The sequence below is a fragment of the Quercus suber genome, unplaced genomic scaffold (genome assembly GCF_002906115.3).
Source record: "Quercus suber isolate HL8 unplaced genomic scaffold, Cork oak 2.0 scaffold_353, whole genome shotgun sequence".
Classification (NCBI taxonomy): Eukaryota; Viridiplantae; Streptophyta; class Magnoliopsida; order Fagales; family Fagaceae; genus Quercus; species Quercus suber.
Window position 1 is genome coordinate 20,484 of NW_027069805.1, and position 22,787 is coordinate 43,270.

The following is a 22,787-nucleotide window of genomic DNA, read 5'->3' on the forward strand; positions in this document are numbered from 1 at the left end:
AAATTTAAGGAACTAAAATGAAACCAAATTTTAAATTTCAAGGGACCAAAGAATGAATAATTTAGTCTATAAAATTTTTCCTTGCAGTTGATTATTGAGTTGCAAAAAAAGTATGCTTGATATACCTGTTATTACAACATCAGTGAGGTTGGTCCCAAAAATAAGACTGATGAACCTTCCACCATCTGTATCCCTTCCTCGACCATAGGATGGCAGTGGATCAATTACAGCCCATTCACTCTCCCCCTAATCCAATTGTCAAAATTTAGGATTAACAAAAACCCTGCCCTTTTGAAATAAACAAATTACAAATCTTGATATTTTACATTTTTGCATCAGTGGTCCTTCGGTTTGTTTGTATGTTTTTTGAGAAAATGAAAATGAGTGAACATGAAGGTCGACCATGAGAACATTGGCTAGTAAGCAATATAAATAATACTACTTCCTTAAAAAAAAAAAAAAAAAAAAAAAAAAACTATGACATATGGGACTTAAAAAAATTAGATTACATATGTCAAGTGTTTTATAACTCAATTGAAATTTCTTGAACTATATATACTAACGACTAAGTGTCTTGTAATTTAATTGACATTTTTGAAGTGTTCAATAGAAACATTTAGGATATAATTGCAAATAAGTGATGGCAAAATTGCACGTAGGTGGATTTATTGCACCAAGGATCATGACTTGGCTTGGCACATGATTCTTTCTTAGGCCACTGGCAAAGCATAGAATAGGAATGACTTAAGCATTGAGACAGTATATATCTTTTAACTTTGTTTGGGTGAGATCGTTTTCCTTTGTGTAAGTAAATTAACTATTCGATACATTCCAGTTGATAATAGATTTGGTGGAATATCATAAATATGAACTATTCAAGAAGAATCAATTGTAAAATGCAAGTTTAAATGGAAATGCAGGGGGCATTCTTTGAGTTTGATAAAGGATGTTAGCTAACGATATTCCGTCTTGAATTGAATATCTGTAGCACTGGTACTATGGATTACAATTGGCTTGGAATTGGGATTAGAATCGGATTCCCAGCTAGCAATTCAATGGATTACATCAGAGAACAATTCATAACCTCCACTACTAATAAATTTAATCAATGATTGCAGGTATCTACTTACACAAACAAGGACTTCAGTTGAGCACGTGTTTTTAGAGGGACAAACAGATATGCAGACAAACTAACTAACAGAGGGAGCAACCAAATGTGAAGGGAAATACTACATGACACATGTGACATATGCCACATTTTTTATTACTTCTTTCTTTTTGTGTATGTATTTGTTGGTTGTAACTTATTTTGGTACATAAATGATAACACTACGATTGTACTTTGCTAAGTTAATATAGTCCACTCCGTTTGCATGCCAAAAACAAGTTGTGTCCACTATTGGACCATGTATATCAAACACTAAAGTGCTTTGCAACTACAGGTATAGGCTTACTTCCAATAGTTTTTCATCTGGACATTTTGTTAATTTTTCATTGAGATGGAATAATGTGGTATTGAATTTTAAACTACACCAAAGGTTAAGTTAGTGGGTGATCTAACAGTTTCTCATTAAAATAAAATGAGATATCTAGTTAAAAAACTATTGGAGGTAAGCTAGACCCGTAGCTATGTACCATTTTCAGCTATATGTGGACAACTTTAAAAAAAAAGTTAAAAAAAAAAAGAAGAAAGAAGAAGTTAAAAGAGTTCAAGATGTAATTTATTTTGGGATCAAAATTTTCAGTCATTCTTCCATCTGGAAGCCTTGAACAATTGCCTAAGTGGATTAATACTAGAGTTGGCCTTAACTGTAGTAGGTAACTTAGATAAGTCTATAAAGAGATGAAAACCGCATGAACTCAAATAAGTATCATATGTCTCACATTTAATTTTTTTTAAAAATAGAGAGAACTAGAAGATTCAAATGGGAGGGGATTCCTTACTGTCAATTAAAATGAAGGATTATTACAAAAACAATTAATTTATTGAATCTAGCTTGTATTGCTAGGGCCTCAATTGAATCTGAAAGCAAAAGGAGAGAAAATCATCAAATTTACCAAAGCAAACCTAGAGAAAATCATCATCAAACAACTTGGTGTTTCCAACGTTTTGGGTTCAAAAATAAATAAATAAATGAGTATTTAAAAAGAAAATGTCAACTTATCAAATAAAGTAAAAGATATTTATCAATGGTTTTTAGTTAGCTTAACTAGTAAAATCTCTTATCATCGAATAAACTCTTTTTAGTGCCTTGACTAGATGAGAAAAAGAAATCATCATTTAACGAACACCATACACTAAAATTCTGTCTTATCTATGAAAAAAAAAAATGCATCTTATCAATTTCTTTTCCTTGTTTTTTCTTTTCTTTTCCTTTCCCTGGCTATTTTAGCTTATTTCTCTCCTTTCAATAAAGGATATCTTCTCGATTTCTTTTTTCTTTTCTTCTTTTTTTGGCTAGTAATGTTAACGTTACAAGTGCAGTGAAAAATGAGCAAAAATATAATTACAAAGAAATTTCTCTAGTAGAGAATGATTAATCATCAATCTTCTACTCTATTGCAATTGATATTATGTTTCGAACTGTACAAACAAGAAATTGCATCTCACTACACTAGTGTAAGACTATTTTTATAGAGAAAGTCGAGGGACACAATAAAATCTATCAACATTTTTACAACATCCTTGTTTTGAGCTCTAGTGAGTCCCCGTATAATCTTCTATTTTTTTTTTTTTTTAACATTTTATTTTAACCTATGGTGGATTGACACCTCACTTCTTGAAAACATGTTGTAGGATTTTGTTGTGCCCGTAAAACTCATGTCTACATCCACATGCTTCTCAACCATCACTCTTATATAAAGGACAATCACAACCATCACTCTTATATAAAGCACAAGTGGACAGCTACATTTACAAATTGGGGCGGGGAATCATCAAGGGTTGGGCATGTTTGCAAATTATTCTAGTTAGTAGCGAGTAGTCGATATGAGAACAAAATTCAAAGCTGAATCCAATTTACAAAGTCATTGAAATTCAAAAGAAAGAGATTCAAAACCCGTAACCAATGCATTGGTTGCTCTCCTTGTATAATTTACAGTGTAGTTGACCAATATGAGACATCACTGAAAAAATTGAAGGCATTATTCAACTAGATTCTTTAGAAGGAACAAAATTGGATCACGAAATGAGAGCATCACCCAATTTGAAATTCTCTCATTTATTTTCTTCAACGAATTCTTTGTACTCTCTCTTCATTTTCACCCCTGACACAGTCCTGCATAATCAGACTAGAAACAGTTAGCGGCAGCCGAGAACCACTAACCAAGCAAATAGGGACTAGATTCATGCAAAAGACATTCATAGAGAGTTGACACAAGATGATAATTTCCCCAATTCCCTCTCCATAAATTGAAAAAGAAAGCTTTCCAAAGTCAAAATCACTCAACCACTAAAACACAAGAAATAGAACTACTTTTGTGCTGTGTATCAATATCATAACATCTCACACCAATATGCAAAATTTTGCCAAATGAAACACCTCCATGCAATGACAAAAATTGGTTAACACAATCAGTTTATCAGTCATAGTCCCACGAAGAAAAATAAGAAAACAAGGGATTTGCAGAATTTCAAGTATTTAGTTGGACCGATCAAATATTTTTTTTTTTGCTTTTTTTTTTTCTTCTTCTTTTGCTGTGGAAGGTCCGATGGGGTGGGCAAAAAATAAAGATTTCGAAGACCACTTTACTTTTGGATATTCAATTTCATGCAAAAATATATTTTTGGTTTTAATTTAATTTAATTTAAATCTAATTTGGACAAAGAGGGCTTTGGCATTTTTTATTAAAAATAAAAAAGAAAAAGAAAAAAGGGGTTTGGATTCATTAAGAATCATAACCTGCTTTAGGATTAATTTAAATCAATAGAGAGAGTAGAGATAGAGACTATAATAGTATCTAGACATATATGCCCTTACCTCATCATCCTCATGGAAAATATAAACTGATGTCGTCATCTCTCTCTGATGAACTTCCACCATCCTCATCGAAATCAATGTTTGGTACATGAGCAATCTTGTGCCTAACTTCTTCTCTGCACTCTTTACTCAACTTAGGACAATCCTCAATCTGAAATTCTCTTAGTGCAGTGAGATCTTGCATCCCCTCCGGGAGAGATGAGAACACAGGGCAATCTCTAATTATAAGTGTCTGAAGTGATTTCAGACGTGGCAGCCACTCAGGCAAAGCGGTGAAATTACAACAATCTTCAATCTTTAGGTGCTGTAAAGTGTTGGCAGATGCTTGGAGCCACTGGGGCAAAACCTCCAACTTAGGTAAATTCTCAATCACCAACAATCGGAGGCTTAACTTGAGATCTTGATTCTCTTCTTTATCCGTCAAACTAAGCTCTTCACAATTCTCAATCATTAGGTTCTCTAGGGAAGTTAGGTGTTTGATACTATGTGACAAAGAGGTCAAACTTGGACAGTCTCCAACAGCCAATGTTTGAAGATTGGTGAGGCGCCCCTCCATCCCTTCAAACAGACATTTTAGATTCTCACATTCACCTATCCACAAAGTTCGAAGAGATTCCAAGCAACCTACTGCCTTCTCCAAAATGCAGGTATGCTTTGTTGTAACAACCAAAAACCTTAGGCTGATTATGTCCCTTATACCTTTGGGCAACCGTTCAAGATTGCTGCAACCACCAAGCAGTAAAGTTTGCAAACTGTGCAGCTTGCAAATGGAATCTGGAAGTTGCTTGATTATGTCATTTCTTAATAGGTCGACATATCTCAAATGTTTTAAACTTCCGATAGAACTTGGCAACACCTCAAAGGATGATTTTCTCAGAACCAGTACCCGCAAGTTCTTAAATCTTGAGATGCATACTTCAAGTAAGGACATGGGTTGCTCTGTTTGGAAAATAATAGTCTGAACTTTGCTCAACTTCTCTAACTGTGTTGTAACTTCTTGGCCATTCTCCGAAATTGACAGATGACAAACTTCTGCAGCAAGGGTGGACTCCTTGGTCACTACCGAACACTCTCTTTTAGCAATTGAGAGTGCAAGATCATGGACAAGATCGTGCATTTTAAAGGAATAAGTGAAAAAAGCGTCTTGATATACATCTTGAAACAAAGATCTTGACATTAACTCCTTGATATACAAGTCACCAATATCTTCCAACTTGTGTTTTTCATTGTCAGGTGATTGGAGAATTCCATGTGCCATCCAAAATTGAACCAAAAGAGAACTACTAAATTCATAATCCTTTGGGAAAAGAGAGCAATAGGCAAAGCATTGCTTCAAGTGAAACGGCAATTGGTTGTAACTGAGCCTCAATGCAGGTAAGATTCCACCATCTTTTTTGTCTAAATTCCATATCTCATTATCTCTCACAAATTTCCACTCTCGTTCATCAAATTTTGAACGAAGTAGGCTAGCTAAAGTCATCACTGCCAAAGGAACCCCTTTACATTTTTCTACAATTGCTTCTCCAATTTTTAAGAGGTTTGGATATTCTTTTTCTCTTCCATCCTTAAATGCCAATTTCACCAGCAAAGACAAACAATCCTCTTGTGATAGACCATCTAATTTGTACATTGGAACAGTGCCCATAATATCAGCAACTGAGCTATTCCGTGTTGTCACTATGATTTTACTTCCATTGCAACCACCAAGTAACAACTCTTCCAATTGATTCCATTTACTATCATCCTCGTTCCAAACGTCATCCAAGACAAGTAGAAATTTTTTGTCTTTTAAAAGTTCTCTTAGTCGACATTGCAATTCATCCACACCCAAATTCTCTAAAATTTTCTTATCTTTCAAAAGTTCTTTTAAGCTGTTTGGCAATCTATCCGCATCGAAATTCTCATCAATCCTATAAATTGCAGATTTAAGGATATCTTTTATCAACCTTGTAACCTCAAAATCCTCAGAAACACACACCCACATTCTCAATTGAAAATGACTAACTACCCGTTTATCATCAAAAGACAACTTGGCAAGTGTGGTTTTCCCCAAACCTCCAATCCCAACAATAGGAATTACACTGACATTTCTGCTAGCATCTAGCTGCATCAAAAGATCCATGATCTTTTCTTTGTCATAACCCCTACCGATGACATTAGAAGGATTAACGAAGGAGTGGGTCATGTCCCTCCTGTTCATTGTTGTCTTCTCATCTTCACGTCGTTCAGCAAGATCGAAATCTTTTTTAAGAGCTGCAATATCATCTAACTTCTCCCTAACACACTTGATTTTATGTGCCATTTTAAAACGGAAAACAAGTGGATTAGAACCAGAAAAGAAAAATCGCACCTTTTTGCGAGAGCTCCCGTTTATCTTCATTACATCCTTCTGCAATACTCGATACTGAAATTCATCCAGCACATTCTCGGCATCAACAAGGACATCTTTGAGCTCCCTTAGCCAAGTCCTTAGCCTCTCGTTACTTGCTTGCTTCTCCTCAGCATCAATCAGTACGGCTTTAATGGCTAAGACTCTGCGCCCAATCTTTTTCAGATCACCTTTGAAGCCCCATGCCGAGCTGATCTCTTGGAAAGTACGGGATCCAAGCAGCTCCAGGACCTTCACTGCGATGCCATAGCCAATTTCAGCCATGTTCTCGGTAAAGACTAAAGAGCAAAGACAATGGAATGTGAAGATGAATAACTGTGCTTAGTTGCAAGAATGGTAAAGTGTAGAACATGAAAACAACAAAGCAAAGAGACTTTTAATTATTGGAATTGGTGAGAGACTTTAAAAGTCTTTTACGCGTGGATGGACGGTGTGGCCGTGTGGGGACGGAGCATTGTACCGCACATGTGCAGACACTCTCTATTCACCAACTTAGATATTTCTAGGGTGTCAATTCGGATTAGCATGTCAAGTTTGTGTCGTGTCGAGTTAGGAATATTTGACTAAATGGCTCAATCCTAACTCGATCCATTTAATAATCGTGTCATGATCTTTCAACCCTAACCCGACCTGTTAATAAGGCGGGTTGACCTGACCCAACCCATTTGACATGCTTAATAAACGAGTCGTGTTGGGTTGACATAAATGTAACACAACCATTTCAACCTACATAATATTAAATATAACATCCATCTAGAAATAATTTTTTTTACATCCCAAAAAGCAGTATATACACTTCAAGTCTTCAACCCACATTCAAAATAATATAGTTCAACAAAAATATAACATTCATCTAGAAATAAGTTCTTTGCACTCTAAAAGAAGTGCATACACTTCAACTCAAATTCAAAATAACAAAGTTTAACAAAAATAAAATAACATAGTTCAACAAAAATATAATATTCTTGGAACTCGCCAAATGCTAAGTATCAATATTGAAAGAATTTGAGTAAACAATAGACTAATCCTGACTATGACCACAATTATCATCCATAGATTCTTTATTGATGTCCAAATTCATAACATCTTCCACAAGCTCATCCAATTTCATTTGTGTAAGTTCTATGCCAAAAAAAAAAAAAATTATTAGTAGTTCTAAGGTTTGTAAAGTTTCAATTTCCAATTATATCCCTTGTAAATTTTTGTAATTACTCACTTTTCTTTTCAAATTTAAAATATATGTTGGATATAAAAGGTATTTAACAAATCTAAAATAAAATAAATATTTATTTGTTATACAAGTTAAACGGATTGTGTTAAGTGGGTCATTTCAGGTTGAAACAAATAAATTGGCGTGTCAAACGTGTCTATTGCGGGTTACGCGGGTTACGCGGGTTGACCCGCTTATGACACGTTTCTTATTGTGTTGCTTTCGGGTCAACCTATTTATGACCCAAACCCATTAAGGCCCAACCCTAACCCGAAAAAACCCGTGTTGAGTTCGTGTCGTGTTCGCGGGTTGGGTCGAACATTGACACCCCTAGATATTTCTAAGTCACCAGATATAGTTGGTATGTTATGAGTAATTCTCTCTATATATATTTTTTGAGAAAATTTGCTCTTTTCATTTTGGTAGTCCATCTTCACCGTCCTAATATTTATAGTATAAATTTTGCCAAAACTATTAAAATAATTATGGATGATTCAAAGTTATGTATATAAAGTCTTCATATTTTGCTAAGATTGCCAAGATTAAATGTGGATATTTCAATCGTTGTTACAATTTGAAATATTAATCTTTATACTCCTTCATATAATTTTGAATTTTTTTAAATTTCTTAGGTAAATTCATTTATAAAATAAATTGTGGCCTTACTCCCTGTTTCATAAATTTATTATTATATATGTTTTAAAGAGTAAGTTACTAATTCTTTTTAAAACAAATTCTTTTCTCCATAACTAGTATTAATTAGTATTATATAAATTATTGATGAAGAATCAATTTACTAATTTGGTCCATTGACTATTAACCATCAGCATTATCTCTAAATTCTTAAAAACAAGTCAATTACATTCTTGATAGTTATGTTAAAAATGAAAATGATTAACATAGAGGTATACATTCAACCTACCAATCTAACAAATTTAACCCAATCCAACTTAATATGTCATTCCAAAATGGGTTTTTTTTTTTTTTTCCTTTGGGTTAATAGGTTAAATTGTTAAAAAAAAGAACAAAAAAATAGTTGGATTAGATTCTGATTAGCAAAAAATTTTATACAAAAAAATTTAACTCAATCTATGCTATTAATAAGTCGAAAAAATATATGCAATTTTTTTTTAAATTGACTTTATATATATATATTTGTTGGTTTGATATGTCTAGATATTTTAATATTTAGTTTTGATGAACTTGAACTATTAGACTTAATTTTGCTAATTAATTAATACGCAGCTAAGAAAAATGATCCACAAGATAAAGACTTTTCTATGAAATACAAAGAGAAAAGGCACAAGACTTTTTTTTTTTTTTTTAACACTTTTAAGAGAAGAAGTAGTAGTCTTAAGAAGCACAATTGGATGAATAAATTAGTAAAAAAAAGTAGTATCTTTATATAGCATACACTATGACCTCCTTTTCTTTATTGAAAAAGTATAAAGTGAGATTTATAGAAGTGCACAAATAAGATTTAAGTGATGATGGCATATCAGCTAGTGAAAAATCATAGTTTTTTTTTTTAGATTCCTCGAGGCTCAAGTTGATTGGGCTATGTTTTTATTTTATATTTTAATTCCAACCCAGCCCTATCGATTCCATTCAGCTCATTTTCAATTAATTTTTTGTAAAATTGAGTTAAAATTAAAACCAATAACAATTAATCACCTATAATTTTGTTGTGAAAATATTGTAAAAATATTGTAGATGTAGCACCTCTTAAATTGTACAAACACGCAGCTCCTCAACTCAACTGTTATATATGTGATAGAAGATGGGTTTGAGAGAGAGAGAGAGAGAGAGAGAGAGAGAGATTGGGGAAAATGGCTTTCAATGCCAGGGCACACGACACACTCCGTCAGAGACCCCCTCAAATTGTCATCAAAGTCCGCATTCCCTTCTCCTCCACCAGCCACCACCTCCAACCCCAACTCTCCTCTAAACGACTAGTCGTAGCTTTGATCCAATGTTTTTTTATTAGTGTATATTATAGTGACTAGCTAACAGATTTTAGCTTGATTTGTTTAATGATTCAAAATTTAAAAGTATAGCAGTAAATTTGAATTCAATACAAGTAAAAGTCATGACTCATGAGTCAACACTAAAATTTGTTGGTGTATTTTGCATCATTAAGTTAATTTTAGAGTTATCAAGGTGAAGAAGTTGGGCTGGGTTTTTTATTTTATATTTTAACTCCAGCCCAACCCAATATCGAATCCATCAATAGCCCATTTTCAATTATTTTTTTAAGTACTTTATCCATCGGTAGCTCCACTACCAAGGAAGTAGCCACCACCAAAATTCAATAAGTTAAAAGAGTTTAAAAAAAAGAGACATTCTTGTTTCTTCGTTCCAAAACGGCAAAACCATACAGCATGTTATTGTTTGTGTGATAGATCATCGGACTTAAATTGAAATTGGGTTTCAACGCCGGTGGTGGTGGTGGTGGTGGTGGGCCCATCAAATGAAACACGCGCCATCAGAGACACGCCGGTGTTGTCGTTTAAGTCCACATTCCTCCAAAAAAGAAAGACTTGGCCAACCCTAACAAAACATCATCAAGATTGTATCGCCATTAATGCCCATAGCAAACCCTCTCTTCACAAGGTTTGTTATTAGCGAATATAGTCTGCTAACAACCACGGACTCAAATAAGTATCACATGTCTCACATTTAATTTAAAAAAAATAGAGAGAACTAGAAGATTTAAATGGGAGGGGATTCCTTACGGTCAATTAAAATGAAGGATTATTACGAAAATAATTAATTTATTGAATCTAGCTTGGATTGCTAGGGCCTCAATTGAATCTGAAAGCAAAGGAGAGAAAATCATCAAACTTACCAAAGCAAACCTAGAGAAAATCATCATCAAACAACTTGGTGTTTCCAACGTTTTGGGTTCAAAAATAAATAAATAAATGAGTATTTAAAAAGAAATGTCAACTTATCAAATAAAGTAAAAGATATTTTATCCGTGATTTTCAGTTAGCTCAATTAGTAAAATCTCTTATCATTGAATAAACTTTTTTTGGTGCTTTGGCCTGATGATAAAAAGAAATAATCATTTAGCGATTGCTATACTCTAAAATTCTATCGTATCTATGAGGAAAAAAAATGCATCTTATCAATTTCTTTTCCTTGTTTTTTCTTTTCTCTTCCTTTCCCTAGCTACAAAATGAGCTTGCTCCAATAAGACAACTTCCATTAAGGGGCTTGGAGCAGAGTCTACAACGAAACAACCAACTACTCTATCTCCTCTTCCTTTCCCTAGCTATTTTAGCTTATTTCTCTCCTTTCAATAAAGGATATCCTATCAATTTCTTTTTTCTCTTCTTCTTTTTTTGGCTAGTAATGTTAATGTTACAAGCGGAGTGAAAAATGAGCAAAAATATAATTACAAAGAAATTTCTCTAGCAGAAAATGATTAATCATCAATCTTCTGCTCTATTGCAATTGATAGTATGTTTCGAACCGCACAAACAAAAAACTGCATCTCACTACACAAGTGTAAGACTATTTTTATTGAGAAAGTTGAGGGACACAATAAAATCTATCAACATTTTTACAACATCCTTGTTTTGAGCTCTAGTGAGTCCTGGTATAATCTTTTATTTTTTTTAAAAAAAATTTAACATTTTATTTTGACCTATGGCAGATTGACACCACTTCTAGAGAAAATGTTGCAAGATTTTGTTGTGGCCGTAAAACTCATGTCTACATCCACATGCTTCTCAACCATCACTTATAAAAGGATATTCACAATCACACTAATATAAAGGACAAGTGGACAGCTACATTTACAAATTGGGGCGGGGAATCATCAAAACATAAGGGTTGGGCATGGTTGCAAATTATTCTAGTTAGAAGCAAGTAGTCGATATGAGAAAAAAATTCAAAGCTGAATCCGATTTACAAAATCATTGAAATTCAAAAGAAAGAGATGCAAAATCCGTAACCAATGCATTGGCTGCTCTGCTTGTATAATTTATAGCGTAGTTGATCAATATGAGACATCACTGAAAAAATTGAAGGCATTATTCAACTAGATTCTTTAGAAGGAACAAAATTGGATCATGAAATGAGAGCATCACCCAATTTGAAATCCTCTCATTTATTTTCTTCAATGAATTCTTTGTACTCTCTCTTCATTTTCACCTCTGACACAGTCTTGCATAACCAGACTAGAAACAGGTAGGCAGCTGATAACCACTAACCAAATAAATAGGGACTAGATTCATGCAAAAGACATTCATAGAGAGTCGACATAAGATGATAATTTCCCCAATTCCCTCTCCATAAATTGAAAAGAAAGCTTTCCAAAGTCAAAATCACTCAACCACTAAAACACAAGAAATAGAACTACTTTTGTGTTGAGTATCGATATCATAACATCTCACATCAATATGCAAAATTTTGTCAAATGAAACACCTCCATGCAATGACAAAAATTGGTTAACATAATAAGTTTGTCAGTCATAGTCCCACGAAGAAAAAGAAAAAAATAGGGGATCCGTTGAATTTCAAGTATTTTCTGAGAGGGCCAAAAAAAAAAAAAATCCAAGAAAACACATGCAGTGGGACAAATGAAAGGACAATATATAACCAACCTTAGCATTTCCTTATTTTTAAAAAACTGCACACATGGTGTACCCATAATTCCAGCTGCTTCGGCTATTTCTAGATCTTCCTCAATATCAATTTCAACAAAATGTACAATTTGATCAAATTCGTCTATCAGCTGCCACCAGAAGTAAAAGTGTGACATATTCTTCGTAAATCATTCAACAATATAAAGCATGAATCATTAATCGTGAAACATAGAGTAAAGTTTCCATCATGCATGAGAGGCATTGCTTGTTTATTCTCTTCACAACATTGGTAACTTCTTCCTAGTAATACCCTATATTTGGTCTTGAGTTGACTTGGCTATACCATATTCTATGCAATTTTATCAGAATATGTGAATCACTTACAAGATGCAACTTCCACTCACAATCCACAGTTAAGTACAGACCAATTGCAATAGTGGTAAGGTTCCAAGTGATACATTGGCCATTAAGGATATTGGTACTGCAATTCACCATGTTCTGATTTAAGAAATTTTTGGAGATGTCATCTTATTCATTAATGATTATGAAATGGCTTGTTTTTCTGGTGGAAAATATGTGGCATTCAATGCAGAAAGTCAAGATGTCATATTTACATGTACTTGGGACTTCATCTTCCATCTATAAAGCCAAAACCCGATACATGATGAAACCTATTATACTAATGCTCCTGCCTTTGGCTTATGCTTTTACTTCTTAAACTAACACCCACCACAGCTCCATAATTAGTATTTTTCTGTGTTTGTTTACCCAAATTAATATCAGAAACGACCAAATTTCATTCCAAAAGCACTGCAACATATATATATATATATATATTTGCTCTTAGCTCATAGCAAAATAATATATTCAACCAAGAACCAAGAGTAACATGGAACTTTGCTTTCAGTCACACTGGTTGTTTGATAATCTTGGGTGGCATGCGACAGTGAAAAGCTCTATTAAAATATATATTGTTATCCACAATATAGATCCCAGTCAAACTTGCGTTCTGGAACTTTATATTAACCAAAACTTCAGTTCAAAAAGACAAAAATATGTTTCTATTTTCTGAAAACAAAAACAACAGTTGGTATAACGATCCTTGATCAATTGGCATCTCCTCCTTGCTTAAAAAAGGGGATGGAGGATGAGATCACAAGTTCAGTCCCATGCAAATGCATGAATTGTGTATTTACCTATCCTGAAGACAGAGATAATTAAGGAGAAAGAATATTGTTTTGCTAAGATTACATGCTTTAGTACTAAATTTTCTGGTTTTGGTTTCACAACTTAAAGAGAAATTCATTGTGCTACAATATTTGGATTTTAAGTGCACACTCCTTCCTCCTTTTGGTTTATGGTTAGGTTCAAGTTACACTTAGTGTAACTCTTGTCAATATTACACCACTTTCAAACTTTGCATTGGATTAGTTTTTTGACAAATCCATCGTTCAATTACATTTTCTCTTTTCACACTTCATGCATGCAAAATATCAAAGTGACCAGAGATCAAAAACTATATCATGCATAAAATGATTGAAGTTCAAAGTTCTTTGTACTTTAAAAAATTATACATATAACATGAGTTTTTGGATTGGATAGTAACTAACACCCATTTGACAAATTTGGCATGTTAAAAACAAAGAGATTGTGTAATCCAACACTAGAATTTTCAAAATATGAACTCAATGCAAAGTTATTAAGAGGTATAATAATAAGAAAGAATTACACTAGGAGTAACTTGATCAGTGACCTTCACTTTATGAGATGCAATTCCCAACTGAATGTGCTACCCCCTAGAGTCAACCATGCTAGAAGAAAAAATAACATCCTTTCATGTTGTGCAAGCTTTTAAGTGAAAGGCACATTATTTTTCCATGTCTGTCACTTCTCCTGAGGCACTTTATCAGACTGTTTTATGAGAAACAAGCCTCAGAGAGTCACTAGGATCATAATTTAATTTGTATTATGCCCAACATATGAAACATGAAAGTTTTCTTTAAATTACCATCTCCTCTTTTATTAACAGATTGTCACCTGCAACATGCTGCATACACGTCAAGATTTTATACAACATAATGAATTTCTTTTACCAAATTTCACATGGCTAGAATGGGTTCCTATCATGTGTATCATAACTGAGATATCATTAACCATGACAAATTAGCTAAGCTAGCATTGATATTGAACTATAATGCAAAAGCAGAACAAGTTTCAAACTATGTACCTTACTAAGAATTGGCTTCAAAGTCCTGCATGGACCGCAGGTTGGTGCAGTATATAGTACACATATAAGGCTTGGACTTTCATGGTACAATTTTCTTAATGCATACTGAAGAAAGAGAGGGAAAACATGTAAGCACTGAGCCAACTTATACAGAAAAACCAAAAATGGGAAAGCTTTGTGTTGACATGAGATTTCAGTTAACACAAAAGGATCTGAAATCTTGCTTTGTAAATAAGAAAAAATTTTCCTTTCTTTTTGAGTAAGTCATTAGAAATTGGAACAGAGACCCATCCACCATCTTGATTATAGATGCATAATACCCTACCATGTATTTTACAAGGTTTATTGGTTAATACATGGTCAATAACATAGTTAGTCCAGTCTATTGCTCTTCCTTGTGCCAATTTCACATTACAGTGATGGTTAACAAGCACAACCTCTGTAGCTTCATAGAATGCATAGTGATTGGCAACTTTGTACATGAGACTGCAACTTCTAAACCGTGGCAATTTCTACTCATGCTAATAGTTTAGCACTCTTTGTAGTTAATATGGGTATGGATCCAAAAGCACAAGGAGATTTTTTTTTTTTTTTTTTTTTTTTTTTTTTTTATTTATAAATTTTGGAAGTCAATTGGATTTTATTTTAGATCTTCATAGTTAATTAGGTTACTAGCATTTTATTTAATTCCTAGAGTCAAGGGCATTTTTGTGATTCAATAATTGGGATTTCCCAAGTCAATTAGAATTACTATTTGGACAAAATTTAGCTACAAAATTGGTTGTAACTTAAAGCAACAACCTTACTTAATATTATTAAAATTACAATATATTTCGAAAATCTAACCGTTGGATTGTATGTTTTTTATGCTATTGATACAAATGTCAAATTTTATGCTAATCGGATATTTTTTATTATATTATTTATAAGATTATATTTTATGCATAATTTTAAATTACAAAAACTTGCAATTTACACAATTTATTGATGACATAACTACTTATCTTTAATTTTATAAAAATTTTACAAGCATGGAAGATATAAGAAAAAAAATGTAATCTAATGGTGGATTTGTCAAATTTCACCTCCAATAAAAAAATATTGAGTAAGGTTGTAACCTAAGGCTACAATCAATTTTGTAGCTAAACTTTGCCCTTAATGTTTTCCTAAGTTAGTTGAAATTAAGGTTTAGTCCTACAAGTCTATAGAAACACAATATTGTGTACTTGCCAATTAAAATATAATAAGAGATAAACCCTTCCATGCATTAGTCTAGTATGGGACTAACCCCCAATTTAACCAAAAGGATCTGAAATCTTGCTCTGTAAATAAGTAAACATTTTCCTTTCTTTTTGGATAAGCCATTAGTAATTGGAAGAGAGGCCCATCCACCATCTTGACTATAGATGCATAATACCCTACCATGTATTTTACAAGGTTTATTGGTTAATATATGATCAACAAGATAGTTGGTCCAGTCTATTGCTCTTCCTTGTGCCAATTTCTCATTACAGTGATGGTTAAGAGGCACAACCTTTGTAGCTTCATAGAATGCATAGTGATTGGCAACTTTGTACGTGAGACTGCAACTTCTAAACCGTGGCAATTTCTACTCATGCTAATAGTTTAGCACTCTTTGTAATTAATATGGGTATGGATCCAAAAGCACAAGGAGATTTTACTTAGGCGGTCTGCAGACTTCTTTTGCTCTCCATGGCTTCACTGGCCGTAATAAAGTCTCTAGGTTTGCAGCAATATCTTGGTATGTTTACTATACAACCATTAACTAAAATATGCCTATGGTTAAGTTAACCAATTGACCAACTTTAAGAAAGATAATTCATTGACTTGACCTCTAGGTTAACCAATATTTGTCCCAACAAATGCCTAGTATAAGGATTAAGCTATAGACAAGTAGAACAGATGAATTTGAACTTCATCAAATACCTGGTGAAACTCAATAAGGAGATCTTTGCTCACAAGATATCTCTCAACTGATAAAGCAGCAACGCATCCAGATCCAGCAGCAGTTACAGCTTGCCTCCATTCATGGTCCTATTAAAATAACAAGAATTTGAATTACAAGATTGTCCACTATGATAATGATTCACAAACATATGGTAATATGAGATCACAAGATGAGATTGGACTTATACAGCCAAATAACAATGTGATTGAACTTGATAAGCAGATGTGCTTACGGCTTAGCTATAAATTTCAATTATTTCTGTTGTTTAGAAATATATGATCAACAAGATAGTTGGTCCAGTCTATTGCTCTTCCTTGTGCCAATTTCTCATTACAGTGATGGTTAAGAGGCACAACCTTTGTAGCTTCATAGAATGCATAGTGATTGGCAACTTTGTACGTGAGACTGCAACTTCTAAACCGTGGCAATTTCTACTCATGCTAATAGTTTAGCACTCTTTGTAATTAATATGGGTATGGATCCAAAAGCACAAGGAGATTTTACTCATTGGTCCATTTAGGCGGTCTGCAGACTTCTTTTGCTCTCCATGGCTTCACTGGCCGTAATAAAGTCTCTGGGTTTGCAGCGATATCTTGGTATGCCTACTATACAACCATTAACTAAAATATGCCTATGGTTAAGTTAACCAATTGACCAGCTTTAAGAAAGAAAATTCATTGACTTGACCTCTAGGTTAACCAATATTTGTCCCAACAAATGCCTAGTATAAGGATTAAGCTAACAAAAACTATGTGCACCAAATTCTCTTAACACAAAATAATTAATTGCACATCCTATGTTCAGCTTTGTCTGTGTATTTTAGCAATCAAAATTCCCTTCTCTACCGGAACACTTTTTTTTTTGATTAGTTCTCTACCAGAGTCATGTTAACAACAGTTTTCCAATGCATGGGGATGATAAGCACATGTTAAGGTAATCTTATCTCTAGAGTCTATAGACAAGTAGAACAGATGAATTTGAACTTCATCAAATACCTGGTGAAACTCAATAAGGAGATCTTTGCTCACAAGATATCTCTCAACTGATAAAGCAGCAATGCATCCAGATCCAGCAGCAGTTACAGCTTGCCTCCATTCATGGTCCTATTAAAATAACAAGAATTTGAATTACAAGATTGTCCGCTATGATAATGATTCACAAACATATGGTAATATGAGATCACAAGATGAGATTGGACTTATACAGCCAAATAACAATGTGATTGAACTTGATAAGCAGATGTGCTTACGGCTTAGCTATAAATTTCAATTATTTCTGTTGTTTAGAAATATTATTAAAGAGGTTTTTCTTGCCATTGTGAAGATTCACAGCTTCCAATACAAATGTAACAGAAGGCTAAAACCTAATTCCTTGCACTATCTCTTTCCTCCTTAAATGAGACATGCCAAGAAACTGATTAGATGACAAAGATCGTAAAATGCATCACTTCCATTCATACAAGATTTTCCCCAAGTAGTTCTCAGAATTTCCTTGAATGTATCCCAATTCTTCATAAATCCAACAAGCAATAATTAATAGACACAAGCTTTGTCATTACATATATAATCAATACAATTTCTGAACCAATAAGATGACCACTAGTTGAACTGTTGCAACATTTGGACCAGAGTCTTGGGTAAGGTATCTGGGAGAGAAAATAAATCTTGACAGGTCCAGGACCAATTGAAAACTGAAGAAATAAAAAAGCTAACTCTGGAGAGGATTACCTGTACATCTCCAACAGCAAATAAACCTTCAACTGAAGTTTTTGCAGTACCTTCTTCAACAAATTTGTACCCAGATCTGTCGAGCTCAACTTGGCCATCCAACAAATGGCTATTCGGTGAATGACCTATACCATAACATAACCCCTTTGCCTCAAGCACAGATTCCTCCCCAGTATCAACTTTTCGTAGTAAAATCCCAGACATCTGGCCTTTTGTATTGCTAACAATATCCATGGTCTCTGTATCAAAGTGCACGATGATATTGGGATTGTTGTACACTCTGAAACATTCAAGATAATCAACCTGTTAAGCAAACATTCAGGGAGTTGAAAACTCACATACAAGTTGTTTATTAGTACATAATTCACCAGCAAAAAGACAGCCAAAAAAATAAACCACCACAAACTGAAACTTTTTAGCCACTACTAAGGAATTGACAGTGGCCTATAATTAGTGTCAAGGCAGAGGGTCATTGCAAGTCCCATAAGACGCAAGGTTTAAACAATGGCATAAATGAGATTTAACATTCTTTGAAGTGGCTCTCACTAGAAAATTTAATTAATAGAAATTATTGCATGGTAATTGAGGTAAAAATATGAAAGTTCTATCACTTCTATGATGGGCATCACAATAAAGATTGTGTAAGAAATGTTGTTATAAGCAAGACTACCTTCCTGTACATTAGAATGCACTACCGTCTGTTACATGCCATATTAAGTTAGAAAGGATCAAAATCAATCGTAGCAACAACAGAGAAATTTAAGGGTGATATGATATAATCTAATTGGTGTTATTTGATTCCCCCGACTGCATAGGTACAAAAATTAGCTGCTACTTGCAACAAATAAATTGTTTGATGAAACCACACAAGGTCTGCATTGTTCATGAAGTCAATTTTTTATGAAGTCAAGGCTAATAACTATTTATCAATAAACCACAATGTTCCTCTTACAGAATAATGTTGATATATAAATATTTTACCATTCTGTCTTGATGATCTTGAACTCGAGGTTGAATGGCTTTCTGTTTCATGTCACCATAAACTCCGTCATAATCAAAAACAGTGGGGTCTTCTTCGAGGGCTTTCTTCTGCTGTTCCTCAGTGTCCTTGAGAGACTTGTTCTTGCTAGCTTTCCGAGAAATATCACTCTCCACTTCATCCTCATCATCGTCGTTAAACCCAAAGGTAGGTGGGCAAGGCGGCTTTGTTGACTGCTGCTGCTGCTGCTGCTTCTTCTTCTGCTGTGATGGCAGCCTAAGGTTCAATCCATACCCTATCTTGCTCATTGCAATTTCTTTGACAATGTAAAATCTGAGGTATCTGGGATTCAAATAAAGGAATTGGGGGGTTTTCAAAAGAGAAGGTGAGAGAATTCAAGCCCTATTTTTCAATTTTCTTTTTTTTCACCCTCAATTATCACCTTCTTAAAATGCATTTGGCTTGCTAGCTGCACCGCCCATGGAAAAGCTTCAGCTTCCGCTTGAACAGGTACCTTGGTATTCACTTTTTTTTATCAAGCAAAAACCAACATCCCTCTCCAATCTCTAACTACCACTGCTACATATGAGTAGGAATCTTATATGTAACTATCATAGCAGTTTTGACAGAGTATTCTGGAAAACCACTAGTGATCAGTATTATTCACATAACAATCACTACAGAGAAGATAAGTAGGTTGACTTCAAGTTGAACCTAAGATTACAATTCTAATCTGGAACTCCTAACCCAGAAAATGCCAACAAACAAGACATTGGCTCACTACTTACTCTTGGGACATGTCAAGAGGTATGCTCATTTAATTATGCCCAGCAGTAGAGGAATATAAGTTTGTTTCAAGATTCCAATGCAAGATAAAACAGAAGGAATACCAATATTAATGTGATTAAAAAAGAAGATAAGAACTCATTCATGCAATCTAAAGTTCCTGTCACACAGTATTAGCCCTCTCTGAAAATATTAAATCTGTAAAGACAAAAGTTGCATTAACTGATCGCTGTTTCTTGCCAACTGAATACATGGTTACCCAAAATACTACATTGATAGGTTATGCAGTTCAAGTGCATTCCAGTAGGTTCTACAAAGGATCTAAAGATAGTTCAACAAAATATATAAAAATCCTAATAAGCTTGTTTGCTTGCAATAAGCAGAACAATGACTTCTCGTATATGACAAAAACTTTTATTTCTAGCATCATTAACAATAAAATAAAAACAGCAAGACAAAATTAAAAGAACAGAAATAATCAAAAACAAATGATCAACTCTGATCACCATTTTCATACCACTAGCAAAAATTCCAACAAGGTGTGCTAAAATAAAATTACAAACAATCTCAGAAGGCACGTCGCATCATTCCCTTCGGTTTCTTCACAAAACTCAATCTAATTTGCTTAAGTCGTCTCCTCTTCCTAGCCATCTTCTCCGGCAACGTCTCCCTCTTCTTCACACTACTCTTCACAACCCTCACCTTCTTTTTCTTCGCAAATCTTGGGTCCACCATATAAGCTTTAGGCTCCACCGGCACCCCTCTCTTCTTCGCCTCATTAAAAAGCGCATTGGCCCTATCCACACGACTATGAGCACACAACTTCCCCATCAACAAATCATAAGTCTTGATCCCGGGCTCGCACCCATCCTCCTTCATCTTCTTGAAAACACTCATAGCATGATCAATCCTCTCAATCCCACACAAAATCTTCAAGAACCCATAATAGGCTTTCTTATCAAGCTTACTCACAAACCCCGCGGACCTCATTCTATCAATCATTTCATCACCTTCTCCCACCCTCGCAGCCTGATACAAACTCCGAATCAACAAGAGAAACGTGGTATCATCCGGATAACAACCCCATTCCCCCATCCTATGAAACAACTTCATCGCGTCCTCGGTCCTCCTCAACTTACACAAGTTCCCAATCAACACATTGAAAGTCTCCACATTTCTAGGAACCCCATGAACATCCATTTCCACCAAAACCTTTTCAGCCTCAGAATCAAGCCGAAAGGGATCCTTGTCCCTACAAAGCTTACAAACACAATCAAGAATCGCATTATACGCAGAAACACCAATCTCAAACCCTCCCCTATACATTTCCCCAGCAAGTCTATTAGCTTCATCAAGCTTCCCATCCACACACCAAGCTTTCACCAACAAATCACAAATCTTCTCATCAGGAAAAAACTCATTCGCCAAATTCTTCACCATCCTCTCCGCATGACTAGCAAAACCATTTTCACAAAGCTTCTCGACGACCAGAGTGAGCGACTCGCGATCGCGTTTAAGGCCGTATTCTCGCTCCATTTTTTCAAAAAACGACACCGTATCGGCAGGCCTTCCCGCTCGGACCAACCTATCAATGGTGGCGTGTAGGGTTTTAGGGCCGAGCGACAGCGAGAGACGAGAAGAGGAGAGGAGCTCGTTGATGGCCTTGAAGTCCTTGCGGCGGCCGAAGTAATCGACGAAGAACGACACCGTTTCGTCGGAGTGAGTGAAGTTAGGGTTCGAGAGGAGCCATTGGTGGAAGCCGAGGACTGTGCGGCCGGCTTCGGGAGAGAGATTGAGAGTGGAGAGGACGAGAGAAGGGGTTGGGTTGATGTGAGAGAACTTGAGGTGGAGGCGTTCGGAGATCGGAAGCGGGTCGGAGTTCGGGTTGTTAAGGAGCTCCGAGGAAACAGAGAGAGAAATGGGATCATCAGAAAAAGGAGAAGGAGAAGATGAAGAAGAAGAGAAGGATTGGAAATGGGAGGAGAGCAAAGTGGTTTTGGGAGTCTGGTTGTTGTATAAGCATCGTCGGAGAAACAACAGCCTGGTTATTGACATTTTTTTCTTCAGCTCAGTTTGTGTGAGTGAGTGAGAGACGACTACTGCTAGTTCAGAGAAGAGGAAACCTAAAAAATATGGAGAAGATGATGGAGATGTAGATGGGCTTCTTCAAGGAAGCCCAAGTAACCTTAACAATAAGCCCAAGATAAGGAGCAGACTTAAGTGCCCGTTTTGTTCAGCATTTTTGGGCCAAAACGCACGATTGCGACTTGAAATCGCACTCCCTAAACTACTTTTTATTTTGAAATCTCAATTTTACCCAGATTTCTAACCAAAAAAAATTCTCTAACAAAAAATAATCTCTAACAAAAATAATTACCGTCTCGGCTTTGACGTTGACCAGCACGATGTACTCTTGGATTACAGTAACAGCTGCAGCAGCAGTAACAGCTACCCAAACGGCGGCGTTAATGGTGATGAAGATGATGATGATAATATTGATGTTGACGAGGATCGAGGTAGAGAAGAAAGAAAATAAAATTCCATAGAAATCAATGTCATACCTCTCTCATAATATTAGCTGCAGAAAAAACTGGCTGCACCGAACCAATAGGTAATCGTTGAGCACCGAGCTCTCCTCTCCCCTATTATATATAGCCCACACCCATCTCTTTTGCCTAAGCCTTCTCTCTTTCTTGATGGTGTTTGGTGTTCTATTAATGTTTCTCTTGGTACTTTTTGCAAAATAGGCATGTTTTAGTGTACATTTTCTTCTTCTTTTTTTGGTAACAAAGTTGTAGTGTTTGTAATTCGTTATAAAAAAAGAAAAAAAGAAAAAAAATTCGTAGCAAGTGTAAGATTATATATTATTCCAAGATTGTTTATCATGATCTTGTTTTAAGTTTTCTTCAATGTTTTGATTAAAAA

At 34.8% G+C, this 22,787-nt stretch overlaps 3 protein-coding genes across 3 annotated transcripts; all 3 read right to left on the reverse strand.

The window, feature by feature from the left end:
- Window positions 1-3,659: 3,659 nt before the first annotated feature.
- On the reverse strand, window positions 3,660-6,741 carry LOC112023395 (disease resistance protein RGA2-like). Its single transcript, XM_065760102.1, has one exon. The coding sequence runs from the start codon at window positions 6,631-6,633 to the stop codon at window positions 3,991-3,993; it is 2,643 nt and encodes an 880-aa protein (XP_065616174.1). The 5' UTR covers window positions 6,634-6,741; the 3' UTR covers window positions 3,660-3,990.
- Window positions 6,742-11,978: 5,237 nt separating this feature from the next.
- Window positions 11,979-22,631, reverse strand: LOC112023414 (thioredoxin reductase NTRC-like). Its single transcript, XM_065760091.1, has 6 exons — window positions 22,240-22,631; window positions 19,079-19,711; window positions 18,098-18,400; window positions 16,349-16,456; window positions 14,402-14,506; window positions 11,979-12,323 (listed from the first exon to the last, which is right to left on the reverse strand). The coding sequence occupies exons 2-6, from the start codon at window positions 19,382-19,384 to the stop codon at window positions 11,979-11,981; spliced, it is 1,167 nt and encodes a 388-aa protein (XP_065616163.1). The 5' UTR covers window positions 19,385-19,711; window positions 22,240-22,631.
- On the reverse strand, window positions 20,263-22,055 carry LOC112003729 (small ribosomal subunit protein mL104 (rPPR9)). Its single transcript, XM_024035940.2, has one exon. The coding sequence runs from the start codon at window positions 21,915-21,917 to the stop codon at window positions 20,430-20,432; it is 1,488 nt and encodes a 495-aa protein (XP_023891708.1). The 5' UTR covers window positions 21,918-22,055; the 3' UTR covers window positions 20,263-20,429.
- Window positions 22,632-22,787: the final 156 nt, after the last annotated feature.